At 40.3% G+C, this 18,210-nt stretch overlaps 1 protein-coding gene across 1 annotated transcript in view; it reads right to left on the bottom strand.

The window, feature by feature from the left end:
- Positions 1-11,191: 11,191 nt before the first annotated feature.
- Positions 11,192-18,210, bottom strand: part of RPS6KA2 (ribosomal protein S6 kinase A2) — a 248,283-nt gene continuing 241,264 nt past the window's right edge. The window contains exons 19-21 of the mRNA XM_054021757.1: positions 17,204-17,321; positions 15,115-15,252; positions 11,192-14,711 (exon numbers count right to left, since the gene is read on the bottom strand). Coding sequence (XP_053877732.1) covers positions 14,586-14,711; positions 15,115-15,252; positions 17,204-17,321 — 382 coding nt within the window. The 3' untranslated portion in view covers positions 11,192-14,585. The remainder of the gene's footprint in view (positions 14,712-15,114; positions 15,253-17,203; positions 17,322-18,210) is intronic.

The raw sequence follows: 18,210 nt of genomic DNA, 5'->3' as shown, positions 1-18,210 counted from the left end.
GAAACTGGTTTCAAAAGGAGAAGAGAGAAAAAGAGACTCCATGATTCCAAGAAGAAGCCATGTGCAGGAGGGGTGATCCTGGATACCGTAGAGGACTCTGACCTCAGCTCAAAGAACATCTTAAGGTGAGGGAATTGGGGCAGACATAACTATGCTAGCCTCAGTGGAGTTAAACATGGTTATATTAGGGCTGATCTTTGGCTTGATGATCTGAGGACTTGTGCCAACAAGGTAGTTGGGACCCTTTTGACTTTTTAGAGGAAGTCAGAGGTTCACTTTGATGAAATCAGTTGATGCATACCCAGATAGATTTAACTATATTACCTTTGGCCTAATTTTCTAACAAGGGCAAAAAGATAACAAATCAAATATAGTGGATAAACAAAGTGTAAGATCACTAGATTAACTTGTAGTGAGCGTGCCAAAGTCCTCTCTGTAGTTACTGGGATCAAAGTGGAAGTGCCAGGTGCTGAATTACAAGCAGGGCTGGTAGACTCTCTGCAAGGTCATTTGGGAAACAACATAGTGTATCTATTTTAGACTTATAGGAAGTGTAACCAAAAAAGTGCCCACCCAGTACTCTGGGTGTCCTTGACAACTTTTACAAAAATACAGTCACAGATTTATATGTATTTATTAGAAAGAAGCAGAGGTTGGACTTTGACCTGTGTGCTAAATTTGAAATTCACAGCTTGTCCCTCTCTCTCTCTCTCATGATTAAAATCAAAACCTTGCAGCTGAATACCCCCAGCTGTCTGGGTGTCATTCAGCTCCACACTCTACAACATCACTCTTCTATTTCTCTCTCTCCACCCCCCAAGAGTTTGAAACATAGCATTCTAAGGAAGTATGTGTCTGTCTTGTGCTTAGTAACTGGTTATTCCAAACCCTGATATCAGGTGGCAGTGCCAATGTTTCATTTCTCAAGGATTAACAAGAAATACTTCTGTTTACTTTCTCCAGAAATGTTGAAAATGAGATTGGTACTTTAATACTTAATTATACAAGTGTCTTATTGGTATAACAAACAACAGCTGTGCTGACATGATGTAATATCACAGCCATACCCCACTCTTCTTTTGGCCTCACATTTCCATCCCAAGAGTGTCTGTGTGTTTAAGGCTTATGGCCCAATTTTCAAAGGTACAGAGAACCTACAAATCTCATCTGGGTCAATGAGCGCTTCAGATGTTCAGTACTTTTGGAAGTTCAGACATTACTCAATTTTGTAATTACACAAGTATAACTCAATTGACTTCAGTGGAATTACTCCTGATTTTCACTGGTTCAAGTGAGAAGAGAATGGTGTACCTAATTAGAATAATTTTTTATATTATACTATCCTAATCCCATCAAAATCATTGGGACCTTTACCCCTGAATTTAAATCAGACTGATTTAGCTCTTGACTTCTAAATAAAACTACAAAAAAAAAAAAAAAATTTAGCCTGTTTTCCAACCCATCAGATCACTTATGAAAAAATCCTGTTGCCTCTTGTTTCTGAAATCCTTTACTCAAGAAAGGTACAAGAAGAATTTGGCATGGAAAAAGGTCAGCTGCTAATTAAAATAACATTTTGCCCCCCTAATTCATGAAGTCAGTGGAGCTGCATGAGGGATAAACTTGGTTCACTCTGTTTTTAAACAGTTTAATTAGACAGCTTGTTCAAGGAGTAGGCCTTCCTCATCAGTTTATACTGGAAACTTTTTTTTTATTCATTTTTGACTATCCGGTTTAGGCCCTCTAGTGCTTCATATGACTAGTGCATCACTAATATTATTTATTTTGGTTCTAGTCTTGAATTTTGTTATGGGAACAGCATTAATACAGTCACAAGTATTTCAGTACAGCACAAACAATGTAAAAGAATGCAAAGAACTAAAACTGTAGAAACTCTGAACAGCAGTTCAGTTTCACCTCTTTCACTGACAAGGCTTCTGGGGAGATCAAAGGTTCAGTAAGACCAGAGAATGCAAGTACCTTTTTATAATGGTTGTCTATTTTTTCCAGTTTTGTGGCTGCATGGGATCTTTCATCTGATACTTTAGAGATGGGCCATCAAAAATGTGTCTCTTGTATGCCCAGTGCATTCACCCTCTGCTAACTGGTTTTGGATAATCTCAATTATAACATTGTGCTGTGGTGCTCAGGTGGTATTTATCCCTGATCTTTTCTTAAAACAATCTGGAAAAACAAAGGCAACTCTTCACTGCACAGTTGTCCCCTCCAATGTTAATCAAGTAATACTATTTAAATGTGTTGATTAACATTTAATGGTGACACTGAATTAAGGCCCTGGATGTCTGTTTCTGGATGATGTATGGTTACATAAATGTAAAATACTTTCTTTCAGATTTTGCTGGCAATGACAAAACTCCTGTTCACGTTGTGTGGGCCAAGATTTCACCCTATGATTAGTTTTTAAGGGAATAAAGTACTAGTAAAAAGTTCCAAATTGAGAGCCCTGGGAAGACGGTCTTTTATTTAAATACTACCACGTGGCCAGAGGCAGTGCAGTCTTCTCCATGCAGTCCTACCAACATGCCTTCTACCTAATCTAGAGGTAGATTTCTGTATCTGTTGAGGCTCTGGGAGTGGGTGGGCACAAGCCTGCCCACATTTAAAGGCCCCTGCCGTAGCCTAAGGGGAGGAGCCACTGGACACAGGCATCATGAAATTCCAGGGGACAACAAATGAAAAAACAGGGATGGGAGTGAGGGTCAAAAGCAGTAGGTGAGGAAGCATATCTCTCTCTTTCTTCAAATTCTGTTCTTGGCTGCTGATTGCATTTCAGTGGAGTTAAGCACAGTAGCTGAGATTAGAATCTAAGAGGACAAGATTATACATGATTGTAGCATTTATAAATAAGACTAAGATTTTGTCATGAATATTTTTAGTAAAAGTCATGGACAGGTCGTGAGCAATGAAGAAAAATTCACAGAAGCCGTGACCTGTCCTGACTTTTACTAAAAATATTTGTGACAAAATGGGGATCAGCAGGTCCCTACACCACCTGCAGCTGGGCAGCGGCCAGGGGCTGCAGGGATTTCCCCTGCCACCCGCGTGGACCAAGGTACCCCACAGCTCCCAACAGCTACAGGCTGAAGTCACGGAGGTCGCTGGAAGTCAGATTCCATGACTAAATCATAGCCTTAATTATATGCAGTGTATGTCAGTGTAAATTAACTTTTTTGTGTTTTTTGGTTTAAGAATTGGATGGAGTCAGGACTATATTTTTCTAGATGCTGTCCCTTTAAGGTTTGGAACTGGATTGAAGAGGTGAAAAGGATAGGCTCTGATGAGCAGAATGTGGTCAAAAGAGTTTGTGGCTCTTGGAAGAGTCTCCAGCTGTGGAGCTTGTGAAAGGTGTGTGATCTTGACAAAAGATCTAATGCTCTAGTTTAAAGTAGCAGCCTGGTGGTCTGTGCATGTAACACTAGCAACAAAACAATCTGGATCTCTATCTCAACAGAAATGTTCCATGCTCTTGCTCACATATAGTTTTTTTCTGGCTGGGTCAGAAGGACATATTTCAGCTTCATATTCTGCTTTTATTCCTGCTCAGTACAAATACAAGTGAAGCCCATTGTTAGTTTCCTGACAGGTTCTTCCTCCTCCCCTCCTCCATGTGTATAGTATATGAACTCCAATATGAAGCACAGTATTGCCCCATACACCAACTCTGTTCAGATTTCAGTGTGTGGTACTGTTAAACTTGTCCAGACAGATACCTGAAATGAGTGGTTGATTAAATCTATTCTATCAGCAATTTAAAAAAAAAAATCTGGCACTATTGTCACACTAGTGGAGTGGAGGCTGTTGAATTACAGCATATTTCTAGTTCTTGATATTCAAGATTTCAGTGTAATTAATGTTTGACAGGTTTCAGAGTGGTAGCTGTGTTAGTCTGTATGTATCAGCAAAAAGAATGAGGAGTACTTGTGGCATCTTAGAGACTAACAAATTTATTTGAGCATAAGCTTTCGTGGGCTAAAACCCACTTCATAGGATGCATGCAGTGGAAAATACAGTAGGAATATATATATCTATACACACACTAACCGAGAACATGCAAAAATGGGTGTTGCCATACACACTATAATGAGAGTGATCAGTTAAGGTGAGCTATTAGCAGCAGGAGGAAAAAAAACCTTTTGTAGTGATAATCAGGATGGCCCATTTCCAACAGTTGACAAGAAGGTGTGAGTAACAGTAGGGGAAAAATAAGCATGGGAAAATAGTTTTACTTTGTGTAATGAGCCATCCACTCCCAATCTTTATTCAAGCCTAATTTAATGGTGTCCAGTTTGCAAATTAATTCCAATTTAGCAGTCTCTCATTGGAGTCTGTTTCTGAAGTTTTGTTGTTGTTATATTGTGACTTTTAGGTCTGTAATCGAGTGACCTAGCGGTCTTTACTGGCCAGTCTAGTACATTCAGATTGGCCAGTAAATATTCTATCATTAAATTTTTTGTGGGTTATTCAAATGCACAAATGTAGTGCAAATGAGCTGATAGTGATCATTTTTACACTAATGGTATATAATACCAGGGGAAAAAATAGGAGTTTTTTTCCTTTGCAACCTGTGGCTGCATGGGTGACACTTCCCTACACTTTACTTCTCAGATCAGATTTCATGCACCTGGGTATTCTGCCATGCAGAGTAGTAAGAGGGGGTCTTCAGGCTGTGGGGTACATACGTCTCTTACAAAGTGGTCAGCTGAATGAAACAGATGTAGTTCTCTTGCCCCAAAACTCCAATACTTTTTGTGGCTTACACTTTCTATACAAAAAATGGACCAAAATAAATAGAAAGCACTGTACATTATCACTTTTAGCAAAGTAAGTGCCTGATTGAGTTGCCCATATGACCAGCAGGGTGCCCACTATCCAGTCTCTGTCCTTCTATATCTTGTGCTGTAAAATGTTGTTTCATTACAAAGGGCTGGTCCACACTAACCCCCCACTTCGAACTAAGATATGCAACTTCAGCTACGTTATTCACGTAGCTGAAGTCGAACTATCTTAGTTTGCACTTACCGCGGGTCTACGCGCGGCAGGCAGGCTCCCCCGTCAACTCCGCGTACTCCTCTCGCCGAGCAGGAGTACCGGCGTCGACGGCGAGCACTTCCAGGATCAATCCGGGATTGATTTATCGTGTCTAGACAAGACGTGATAAATCGATCCCAGAAGATCGATTGCTTACCGCCGGGTCCGGAGGTAAGTATAGACGTACCCATAATCTCACACAAAGCATGCAGTAGGTTCTGCCTTTCCTTCCTCCAACCTGCATTCCCAACATGACTCACTTTCCATTGTTGCTGGTTTTATTCAGTCTACCCTTGGGCCTGGTCCATGAAGGGGCCTGTGGGTTGCATTGGTAGTTCATAGAAAGCAGCATGGAGAGGGCAGTGGGAAGAGAAGATGGCTAAGAGGAGGCTGATCTGGTGCATGAGACCAGAGCCCAGTGTGAAGGAAGTAGAATTGTTCTGGGGACAGATGTGGGGCCTAAGGAGGTTGGAGGGAATCTGTATCTTTGGGGAAAGGGGTAAGAGAGAGGACAAGTGGAGAGGTAGCCAGCACAGCAATTGGTGGAGGGGGTGGAGGAAGAAGAGGCATGAAGATTGAATATATTCAGTGCATAATACTAAGGATGAGTGTATTTGAAATCAAAGGCTTAAGCTCCCCTGGACCAGAATCGTGTTTACTTAATGTTGGAGACCCCAATCTGCTCCTGCATAGAGCGTGGGCCTGATTCTCTACTCTGTTACACCAGTGCAATTCCTTCAAAATCAGTGGAAGTACTGGTATAAGACTGGTGTAACTGAGGGGAGAATCAGGTTCACTATTTCCAGAAGAGCAGAACTGAATCTCTGGTGCAGGCCTGGGAGAGATTGATTTTGTTTTGTGGTCACTAATAAGGCTAATGGGCAGAGAACAGATGTTATGCAGGCTGCATACCAGTTACTAAGGAAACTCATAGCATCCATATGCAGAAGGTTTGAGGGGACGCTCATTAAAGGTACAACTCTGTGGAAGCTTTGCTTTGAACAGAAGCGAAGTCCCAAGCTTGTCTGGTGTGAGGATGACAGGCTGAGTGATTAAAGGCTCAGTTGTCCCCTCCCAGGTAGCGAACAGCAGGTCAAATTGCAGGTTTGAGGACTGAGGTGACAAAGGGTTAACATCTCCAGCTATTGTTTGAGAAGAGTATTGTATGGTTTTATCAGGACCCTATGTACACATCCAAACATGACCAAGTGCTTAGTTACTGACAAGGAATCAGACATGCAAAACAAAATAGGGTCTTTTTAAATCTATTTCTTTATAAAGAAAGAATGGGCATGACAAGCCAAAATTGCAGAGTACAGATGAAGGTCAGTACTGAGGTTTCTCCTCAGGAACCTGTCAGTAAACCCTTGCCCTGTCACAATACAGCTGAACATTTTCTCCTGCCAGCGTCCCCCGGCATGCAGCCAGCCCTTCAGCACAATCACAGCTGCTTTGAAGTGTAGTTCAGACAGTTTCACAATACTATTAAATCAGTAGTGTCACTTAGCAGCCGCTGAGGCCAGCAGTGGTAGTAACAGCACTCACAGCAGCACTGGTACAGTGCACAGAAAGAAGGGGGCAGGAAACTTATCTACAAACAGTTGTATGTAACAATACAGGAAATTCAAAGTATCATAGTGCTATAAAAATACTACACTTCATAAAACCATGTATATACAAATATTCAGAAATTCTGGTAAGCATAATAAATCTGCACTGGCTGCTCATTTCAAACAGAAAACTTAAAAAGCATTTGGAAACATGGGTATGGAGCCTGCAAATAAAGTGCTAGACTAATTTATCAAATATTAACCATGAAAACCCCTCACCCACATTATTTCCTAAGGGCCCGATTCTGCCATTGTGATGCAGTGTGAGTTGTCCCATTGATTTCATAAGAGCTGCTTGCAGAGTAAGGTACTGTGGGAACTAAGGGTGGCAGGATTTGGCCCTGAGTTATAATCAAAAGCTAGCCTTTAGCAACTGATTTTATTTCTCATTTCACACCTTTTACAATACTTTTTTTCTCTGGTTTCAAAATTCATCTTTAACAAAAGGGACATGGTATCCTCTTTTTGCCTTTTCAGCTTTCTATGACATTACAGAAAATAATGGACATCACACGTATTTAGGACACATAATGGGGAACAAATTGAACCTCTAACCATGCATTTTATGGGACTAATAAGATATAACTAGATACAAATAATTGGTTGTGTAACTGAAAACAGAACACTGAAGATGTTTTAGATGATGAAATATTTACATGTGCCTGCCTGTTTTTACACAAATAATCAATTAGGTAGTTAGCTACTTGGATTTGCATGAGTTATCATTTGCACATAAAGATGCAGCTTTTGTGTTCAAAAAACTTAACATAATTTCACAACCTGGCTGAAAATTTGGCTCCACGTATTACTGACTACTATATAATAGTCTTAATTTGACATACCAAAAAAACCGTACTTTAAAGTTGTTAGAAATCTTACTTAAGAACACAACAAAAGCCTTAACAATAATTTTACTTGATTTTGTTTTTTGCATGTTTAACAACCCATTTTCACAATTCTTGTAGATCTGATAAGATTCTTGTAGACATACTGGGGCATGTTATAGAAGGATTAGAATGTTAAAGATAACCTCAAAAGAAAAAATATTGGAGGCTTGCATTTTTTCTTCTTTGTTTTATAAAGGTGACCTGAACTTTTGAAGAAGAATTTTTAGGATTGCTTTTTTACCTAACAGGTATCAAAACTTGTCTTCTCAGCTGCACTGGTTGTCTATCTTTTATGACCCAAACATGTGACTGGGAAGATCTGTCCTTTCTTAAAAAGGAGTGGGATGTGAACTTTTAACAAGAGAACTTTTCTTCCAACCATTTAAGTTACATAGGCCTTAAAACAAAGTTCTAAACAGTCTGAATAAAAATCACTTCTCTAAGTTAAAAAGGATTCACTTCCATGGTCTCTGTCTTAATCCTACCAGAACTCCAGGAATCCCAAGTCTTTCACAGAATCAGAGTAAATAAGACCTGAATTTCTCCTGTAAAATAGTCTGATTTAAAAACAACACATTGTTCATACCCCCTTTACACCTTAGGTAAAATGTGCAGAAGCCCAGTTTTTTTTCTTGGCTGTTACCTGTAACTGTGCACCTCCTTGCTAGTGTGAGTTGTAAGAACTTCAGGGTCACATTTTCAAAGAGGCCTCAACCTGCTCTCCATTTTTGTGCACACAACCTTGCATACACAAATTGCTTCTGCACAAAAAATATAGAATTTTTGTGTCTTTCTGAGCTGTATCTCAGTTTTGCCTTACTCAGAAGGGGAAAAGGAGAGCATAGGAGCCCTCTGTGTCCCTTTGTGACACCTGGAATTGGTGGCTGGGTTTAGCTAGGGACTGATCTAGTCCCTGGAATACCCTAAATCATAGGAACATACGAATTATGACACTGGATCAGACCCAAGCTCCATCTAGTCCAGTATCCTGTCTCTGACAGTGGCCAGTACCAGATGTTTCAAGGTGTAAGAACTGTACAGTAGACAGATGGGGGATGATCTGCCCCCCACAAGGGTCTCATCCTGATCTCTGAGATTGGCTTAAGTGCCAAAGCACAAGGTTTAATCTCTTCCAAAATCAGTCCATGTGATTTGACTTTTTTTTCCCCCCATCAGGAAAAATGGTTTGTACAGCTGGTCATTCGTAAGGTTGGTGTTTATAAAATCAAGGTTCTGCTGGGTTTGCAAATGAGTTGTGTGTGCGCAAAAAAATATTTATGTAGGTGACTGGATGGGCAAGTTGCATGTAGACAAAGAGGCCAGGTTTTGTAAATTTGGCCCCTTATGTTAGCTTAACTTGCTTTTAAAAATGTATTTGTAACCAGTTGTAAAGCAGTAGTTTTCTAGACTGGGTCAAAACTTGCAAGGTGTCAAGAGACTCCAGGGAAGTGTTGAGCTGAATGACAGCTCAAGTTGCTCAGCACTGTAACAGACTGGCCCTGTAATAGGTACATTTTACTGTGCATATATATATATTTATATATTGCACTGTAATTTCTTTGTACACTTGTATGGTTCAGGCATTTAAGAATATAACGGCCATACTGGGTCAGACCAAAGGTCCATCTAGCCCAGTATCCTATCTTCCGAGAGTGGCCAATGCCAGGTACTCCAGAGGGAATGAACAGAACATGTAATTGTCAAGTGATTCATCCCGTGTTGCCCATTCCCAGCTTTTGGCAAACAGAGGCTAGTAGCTAATTGATGGACCTATCCTCCATGAATTTACCTCGTACTTTTTTGAACCCTGTTACAGTCTGGCCTTCACAACATCCTCTGGCAAGGAGTTTCACAGGTTGACTGTGCACTGTGTGAAAAATATTTTGTTTGTTTTTAAACCTGTTGCCTATTAATTTCATTTGGTGGCTCCTGGTTCTTGTGTTATGAAAAGGAGTAAATAACCCTTGCTTATTTACTTTCTCCACACCAGTCATGATTTTATAGACCTCTGTCATATCCCCCCTTAGTCTCTTTTCCAAGCTGAAAAGTCTTAGTCTTATCATACTCTCCTCATACGGCAGCTGTTCCATACCCCTAATCATTTTTCGAAGTCAATACATCTTTTTTGAGATGGGGTGACCACATCTGCTGCCAGTATTCAAGATGTGGTCGTACCATGGATTTATATAGAGGCAATATGATATTTTCTGTCTTATTATCTATCCCTTTCTTAATGATTCCCAACATTCTGTTCACTTTTTTGACTGCTGCTCTACATTGAGTGGATGTCTTCAGAAAACTATCCACAATGATTCCAAGATCTCTTTCTTGAGTGGTAACAGCTAATTTAGACCATTTTATATGTATAGTTGGAATTATGTTTTCCAATGTGCATTTATGAATATTGAATTTCATCTGCCATTTTGTTGCCCAGTCACCCAATTTTGAGAGATCCTTTTGTAGCTCTTTGCAGTCTGCCTGGGTCTTCACTATCTTGAGTAGTTTTGTATCATCTGCAAGTTTTGCCACCTCACTGTTTACACCCTGTTCCAGATCATTTATGAATATGTTAAATAGGACTGGGCCCAGTACAGACCCCTGGGGGACACCACTATTTACCTCTCTCCATTTCTGAAAAGTCTATTCTTAAATATGCAAAGGCATTAGGTCACCATGCAGACTAGCAGCCTGGAGCATGGTATAGATTCCCAGGCCAGAAGGGACCATTGTGATCAAGTATTTTGTAAATCAGAGTAACTTTAGATTTATAGGAGTGAAAAAACATCTAAACCCACTAAAATAATAGGTTTTTACCTGCCTATTAATAAATCTCCATTAGGGTTAAAAAAAATTAAGCTAAGCCTTTGTATGCTAAATTTGCTCATAGAAAGAGCAAGTGCTTACTGCCAAGCTATACCGCTCTGTTGTTAGGAGTCTGTAAAGGAAAAGCAGCTCTATTAGTGATAGTGGGAACTGCCACTTTACCTGAGACTACTTAAAGACTTATAATATTGATGAGAAAGCTCCTCTATACTATCACTTCAAACACTGACTGTATTAGTCTGGATAAAATGGGATTTGTGTATTTTTCGATGCACTGACAGCAAAACCCTAATAGGCAAACATCATTAAACATGATTTCTAAGCTTATGAAGCAAAATAATTAGTGCAAGCTAATATTTATTCTTTCATACTTGGCACATTCTGTGCACATGCAGTCTGGGGATAATTTGTGAGTTAGAGAGTTGTCTTCATGTATTTGAGATCAGAATCATATCCCTAAGCAGTACCCAAGGTAGGGCTCATATAAAGCAGTAGAGTGGGCCCACTGCAGTGTTAAGATTGAAAAAAAGGTACAGAAAGAATAAAAAACCAAATGTCAAAAGGGATGGGATTTTAATAGCTTTGCTGTTTCAATTTAGTCTGAATAGAGAGGACAGTTCCAGCACTGCAAGATCAACAGGAAGTGTTAGAGGAGACAAACTGTACACAATATGTACTCGGTCTCTTCATACACAATACATTTACACGCAGGGGGCCCCCTTCTTGAGTCTGCTCAAGCAGGTCGACACCCAGTAGATCAGTCCCCTCATATTTCCCATCTGTACACAGAATCCCTGGTTGGCGTACAGCTGCTGTAGTGACTCTGTGCCCCCCCCATATGCCTATTCTAGGAGGCATTCCCAGTGATCCCCAGCTGATGGACTAGCCCCTTGAGGCTGTTAAGAACTGGGTGTTTGGGGCTGCTCTGACTTCTAATAAGGGGACATAAAACCTATATGCCCAGTCCTGTCCCAAGCAGAGCTTGGCCAGACCAGAGCATCAGGGCCATGTGTGTGTTATTATATAAACATACACATGAACAAGGACACAAATTTGAGCCAATTCATTCACCTTGTGATGATTCACAGCATTGTTTTATTCTAAAAAAAAAAAAAATACAGTTTAAAGGAGAGCTGCTTTGATGCAGTCCCGTGTGCACAGCACATAAAACAGAACATTAAATATTGGTTTAATTTATTAATTATAAATTTTAAAATAGACTAATACAAACAAAATTCAGAGCAACACTGGAAAATGTAATCCTAGAAAGCACATTGCTGTAGTTAATGCAACTCCTTGTTCCCCTGGACATACTGCTGCAAAGAGTCTGAATCTGCTGATTCCAGTTTACTATCAAGATGCACAGCAAAATAAACACCACTTCTAGGATACAAAGCTCCATGTTCACATTTTTTTCTTTTTACCTTTTGCAACAGAAAACAAAAGCCAACATAATATATTGTTTGCTTCCGCAAAGCATGGGAGGTGATGAAATTCACTTGAAAAACAAATTAACAAAAGCACTATAAATAACAACCCTGGCCAACTTGTGACCATCAAAAGCCAACATGGATAAGAAAGGGAATTAAAAAAAAAGTCTTAAGTCCAGTATTACAAATTTTGCCTATTTTTTTTTTAAATCAGGAAATGCAAAAGATTTGTTTTACTAAGACTTTTCTGGTGAAGTTTTCTTTCTCCACACCTGGTGTGATGTTATTGACATAATCTGGGACCATATAGAACATGGTTACAACCAAAGTCCTGTAGTGGCACCAAATTTTATATAAAGGGGGTCAAATGAGGTGTCTAAGACAAGGTTATGGTTTGCTGGTTATAATTATGCTGTCTATATGTATGTATCAATTTTGTAGTTGAAGTTAGGAATATTGGCTCTATACTGTCTGTATTTCAAACTTATGCTATGCTTCAGGAAAACATCCCAGACAAGTTGGTGTTAGCTTTGCCTAGCCTGCTTGATGGCCCACTAAAGACCATCAGCTATACAATTGATCCATTGAGAGAAGGCAAACATGCCTTGCAACTCAGCAAAGTATGCAGGGACTGGCCCATGTGACTCCAGACTCCATTTTGCTGTAATTTTCCACAGTAAGAACAAAGAGGTGTTCTTACACCTGGAAAAGACTATACAAGGCTGATGCCTGATCTCCATCTGGTCTTCAATCCTGCTTCTTACCTCTGGAGGGACTTTGCTACAAATGGAAGCTCTACACAAAGGACTGAATGACCCGTCCCAGGTGGGGATGTATTCCAGAGACATGATTTTGAACCTGCAGTTTATGCTATCACTGCTACAAGCCTGAACCAAGAACTTTGCCATTACTGCATGTAATTGATTCCATTTAACCAATTCTAGCTCTCATCTATATCTTTTTCCTTTTATGAATAAACCTTTAGATTTTAGATTCTAAAGGATTGGCAACAGCGTGATTTGTGGGTAAGATCTGATTTGTATATTGACCTGGGTCTGGGGCTTGGTCCTTTGGGATCGAGAGAACTTTTCTTTTATTGGGGTATTGGTTTTCATAACCATTTGTCCCCATAATGAGTGGCACTGGTGGTGATACTGGGAAACTGGAGTGTCTAAGGGAATTGCTTGTGTGACGTGGGGTTAGCCAGTGGGGTGAGACCAAAGTCCTCTTAGTCTGGCTGGTTGGGTTTGCCTTAGAGGTGGAAAAACCCCAGCCTCGGGCTGTAACTGCCCTGTTTTAAGCAATTTGTCCTGAATCGGCACTCTCAGTTGGGTCCCGCCAGAACCGCCTCGTTACACCTGGAAAACCCAGATAGCAGAGTATGGTTGATTTTTGTCTCAATAGCACAGTATTCTTTATTAATATTATTTAAATACCTTGTAAGACTGAGGTGGCTCCTTTATGGGAGAGTGCTGTGAGCCCAGGCATAATAGAAGGTTTGACCCTTTAAAAGCAGGAAACCTGGAGAGTACATTTCCCAGGGAGGAACTCTTGAGTGTCACATGTCTATGGGAGTGTGTGTCGGGTGACAAGCCAAGACTATATAAGGAGGGCAGTGGATGGAGATATGCTTTAGGGTTGATCTCTCCAGAGTAGCAGGCCTGTGCAAACAAACTGAGGAAGTCTGGTGGAATAGACCCAGAAAAAGGCCTGGGAGAACAAGAATGATAGTCCATTTAGCCTCTCCTGGGCTCAATAATCCACTAGTCTGGTTGGCACAGTTATAAAAAGGGGGACATCCTGCCACCCTAACTGTGAGTTTCAACTGACTTTATCACCCCCCCTCCACTATCTTGTCCAAGCGACTTCCTTCTGGCAATAACCCTCCTGGGGGTCTTTCTGTGTGCTGTCTGTAGGTCTTTCCCAGGTCTTTTCCTGGCTCTATTCCACCAGCCATCTTCAGCTTGTTTTCTCAAGCCTGCTACTATGGAGAGGCCAAACATAGGGCATACCTCCTCTCTCAGCCACAGGCTCCTACTCGTATAGTCTTGGCCAGACATCTGACCTCATTCACATGAGACCTAACAATCCCTTTTGGAGACTGCAGTTCCCAGAGTTCTCTGCCAAACCTTGATATATTAAGGCTCGTGACATCTGCTCTTAGAGGGGCTGTCACTGTTCCATACCTTATTCAACATCAGATGAGAGTGGGAGAGTTCACAAGATTTCTCAGAATCAGGAGATGCGTTCATCAGTGACAGCTCTTTCTCCTTCACTTAGTACAGATTTTTTTCTAAATCTGGTATTTGGCACCATGTCTCCCCAACCTTCAAGTCCTTTGAGATGGGCTTCAGTGCAGCTGATGATCAGTAGATGTATACTGCTGACTGGTTGAGCCAATTCACCGTGATGCAGATGCTGGCACAGTTGAAAACTTTTAAACCAAACTGCTTGCTTTCACTGTGAAAAGTGCTTTTAAAAAAGTGATCTCAGAACATCTTAAGGATTCAAAAATAGTACTTGGGGTTGGGAGGGAATCTTATTTTATTTGGCTTTAAGTCAATAAGGAAATAGGGCAATTGGCACGTCTTGGAGAAGTTGCTGATTCAGGATCCTGGCCCAAATGTAAAAAATAAAACAGCAAAGGGTAACTTTGCCTTATGCTGGACTTCTGCTGATTCTGGTGACTTCATGTGCATGTTGTCCAAAGTTCTGTTATCTGAGTAATAAAGATGAACCTCTTGAATAATAAACTGTGGGTTTCAGTGAGGCATTTTTGGGGTCTGCTATAACCTTGTTGAGGTAAGTCTTTTCATGCCCCTCCTCTGAGCCAGATTGGAGGATAATACAGGCTCCAGCCTTGGTGCCTGAGGTGTTCTGTTTAAAGCAAAGTATGTGGCTGCCATTGCACCCTGCAAAATGAAAGCGAAAATACTTGGCTTAAAATAAGTTCTTTCATTACTACCCTCCCTTTCCTAGTTCCTCCCACCAAGAGAAAGGAGACTCTCCAGTAGCTGTTAGTAGTATAGGCCCTGGCACACAGCTGAGTGGTTCCAATTCCACCCCACAAGGGGTACTGGTATGTGTACACACACACTTACACTTACGCTAGTTCATTACAACACAGAAGAAAGTTCTAATAACTAGGAGATGATGTGTGTAAAATAGTATTACATTTAATGTAATACCGTATTTATCTTGGGCTCATTTGAAAATAACCCCCTTATTTCCTGTATCTCCAAGTTGTTAATGCAAATCCTATCTTTTCACTGTTACTCAGGAAGTTACATTTCTCAGGAAAAAGATGCTGTGTACCTTCACCAGGTGAACATCCTGTCTGCTGAGTTGATTTTGAGATAGATATTCCCTGTTCACTATCCATGGGTGTCTTAGCACCTGGACTGCTGTTAGGCGCTGATGAGGATCTACATGAAGCATCTTGGACACAATATCCTGTGGTTGAAGGAGAAAGAAAGGGGATGGGGGAGAAAAGTAAAAACCATCAATTGATGTTTTCAGAGTCTGGCTGGAAATATTTTTACTTAGATTTTCCCCTTACTCATGGTAGTTTCATCAGCGGTATTTAAATGGACAGTGCAATGCATCCAAGCCTTTATAATCCCTTGTAATTTTCAGAAGTAAAACCAAATTTCATACGGACATTTAAGCACCTAAGAGACCATCTGAACATATTAATATGAAACTGGACACCCTATTAAAACATCATTATTTGACAACTGGCCTGCGCAGGTGAGATGAACTAGTTACTTCTCTAACAATGAGAAAACAAAACTAACGAAAACCAACACACAAATGAGGTGAAAAAATAGTTTCCTACAGGAATATTAAAGTATCAGGGGGTCGCCGTGTTAGTCTGTATCCACAAAAACAACAAGGAGTCTGGTGGTACCTTAAAGACTAACAGATTTATTTGAAGAAGTGAGGTTTTTTTATCTTTTGCCCAAATAAATCTGTTTTACCTCTGTTCATGGCATTGGTAAGACATATCCTGGAATACTATGCACAGTGCTGGGTCCATGTTTTAAAAAGGGTTCTTGAAAAACTGAAGAGGGTGCAGAAAGAAGAGCCACAAAAATGATTTGAGGGCTCGAGAAAATTTCTTACAGTGAGACTTAGAGTGCAATTTGTTCAGTTTATCAAGAGAAGATTGAAAGGTCACTTGATTGATTACAATATTTAAGTACCTCCATGGAGAGAAAAGACCAGGTACTAAAGGGCTCTTTACTTTAGTGGAAAGAGGTATAAGGACCACCAATGACTAGAAGCATAAACCGGAAAAATTCAAATTGGAAATAAGGCACAAATTTTTAACAATTGGAACAAACTACCAAGGGAAGTGGTGGATTCTCCATCTCTTAACATTTTCAAATCAAGGCTAGAAGATAAGGTTTAGTCAAGCACAAGTTATTTGGCTCAATACAGAGGTAATTGGGTGAAATTCTATGGTAACTAATATGCAGGAGGCCAGATTAGATGATCTAATGTATTCTTTAGAGTTTAAGGCCAGAAGAGACCAAGAGAAATGAAGATAGTCTTGTGGTTAGAACTTAGGAGATATTTATTCTAATTCCAGCTCTTCCACAGATTTCTTTTGTGACTTTGGGCAAGTCACTTTGGCTAAAATGTATAGAAATGACCAATACTTGGAGGTATAGGTGTCCATTTGAGATACACCTTGGGCCCGGCTGAGTGCCCACTACTTCAGATGAAGTCAAGAGGAGCTGTGCACCTCTGAAAACCAGGCCCAAGGTATCACAAATTTGGATACCTAAAATTAGTGGCTATTACTGAAAATTTTGGCCATAATCACTTTGTGCTGCACTTTTCTCATTTGTAAAATCAGGACAAGGATATTTACCTTCCTCACAAGTGACTGTGAGAGAGAAATCAATGTTTGTAGTCAACTGAGATACTGGAATGAAAAGTGCTATGCAAAGGCAAAGTATTAGTAACAATACAAAACTATAACCACAAACATACCTAAGTGCATGTTAAAAATACTAATATATGGGTTGCCTTTTAAAGGGTTTACCTTCAGGGGTCACACAGTGATCCACAATTAAACTGGACATTTGCAGTTTTGGGCTGCCCTATATATTTTGAAGAGTTCAACCAAATTGAAAAGGATTTTTTGTTGGACTTGGATATTAAATTTCATTTATCTGTGTTATGATGCTGCATTATGTCTTACATTCCTGAAATAGGATACAGAAATGCATAATGTAATAAGTCACGCAGCCATTTTTACATAGTTCTCATTCAAATAGAATTTATGGAACTAATACAGCTGCTGATTTCACCTCCGCTTGCTTAAAAGAACCTTACATCTTGCAGAAGGACTCCTTTTTAGAAAGCAGAATAAAAACATGAAGAATCTGCTGACCTTGGCAGCATCGGACACTGAATCCCAGTTTCCTCCTGCAAGTGCATATTTTCCGCTGCCAATCCTGGCCAGTATCTCTTCTGGGGTGTCATCTGGTCCATTTGCAAAAGGGGTGAATCTGTGAAACAAACATGTTTACTGTAAAAAGATGTATCTTTATGTACTGCAGATTTTTAGGTGTACAATTATAGGGCCTGATTCTGCTCCCATTGATATCATTAGGCATTTAATCTAAGTAAAGACTTCAGAAACAAGCCCTTAATTTTTATTCAGCAATGGTGAGAGTTTCTCATGGACAAATGCTTTACCATCCCCTTGAAATTGTCCTGTGAAGAAAAAAGAAATGCACCTTTGTTTCCCTCCTGTTTCTTTCTGATTTTTTTTTTTAATATAAAGTGTATGGGATTTTTCTCCCCCCCCCTTTTTTTTTTTAAACTTTAAAAATTCAGGTCTAGTCTATCTTAGAGTCAGGGTGATTGGCCTAGTAGTGGAATTATGACATAAAAGGCAGGAGATAAAAGCTCTGATATTTCTGAGATGAAGAAAGCAGGAAAACAAGCACCTTTTAAAAAAAACATTAAAAAGCCCACCTTTCAGGTCTTCTTTAGCCATCGTAATAAAGATTGCGGAAACAAATCACCTGTGATAGGGTTATGGAAAAGTCTGTCTCCCCACCCCTGAGCTATCTCCTCTTTGGAGTACAAGAGGTGCCCAGATCTCAACAGGCTTCTCACCTTTTGAACTTTTATATGGCTGACAGCCTTGAGGAATCCTGGACCTCCTTAAAAGATGCCAGGGAAAAGCAGTAGTCATGGCCTCAAACCATGTTACAGAAGGTCCTACAAATGTACGAGCATCTTGAACAGGTGGGACAATTTATGAAGGAGAACCTCCTACACGCCCATCAGGCTCAAAACTACAACAAAGGCACCTGGGAGAGGGTTTTTCAGCTGCGGAGACTGCATGCTATTGCTCCTCCCCAGCTCCGAGGGCAAGCTCCTGGCCCA

The sequence above is a fragment of the Malaclemys terrapin genome, chromosome 3 (assembly GCF_027887155.1).
Source record: "Malaclemys terrapin pileata isolate rMalTer1 chromosome 3, rMalTer1.hap1, whole genome shotgun sequence".
Lineage (NCBI taxonomy): Eukaryota > Metazoa > Chordata > Testudines > Emydidae > Malaclemys > Malaclemys terrapin.
The sequence above is the reverse complement of the archived record's forward strand: the minus strand, read 5'-3'. Positions and strand labels throughout refer to the sequence as shown.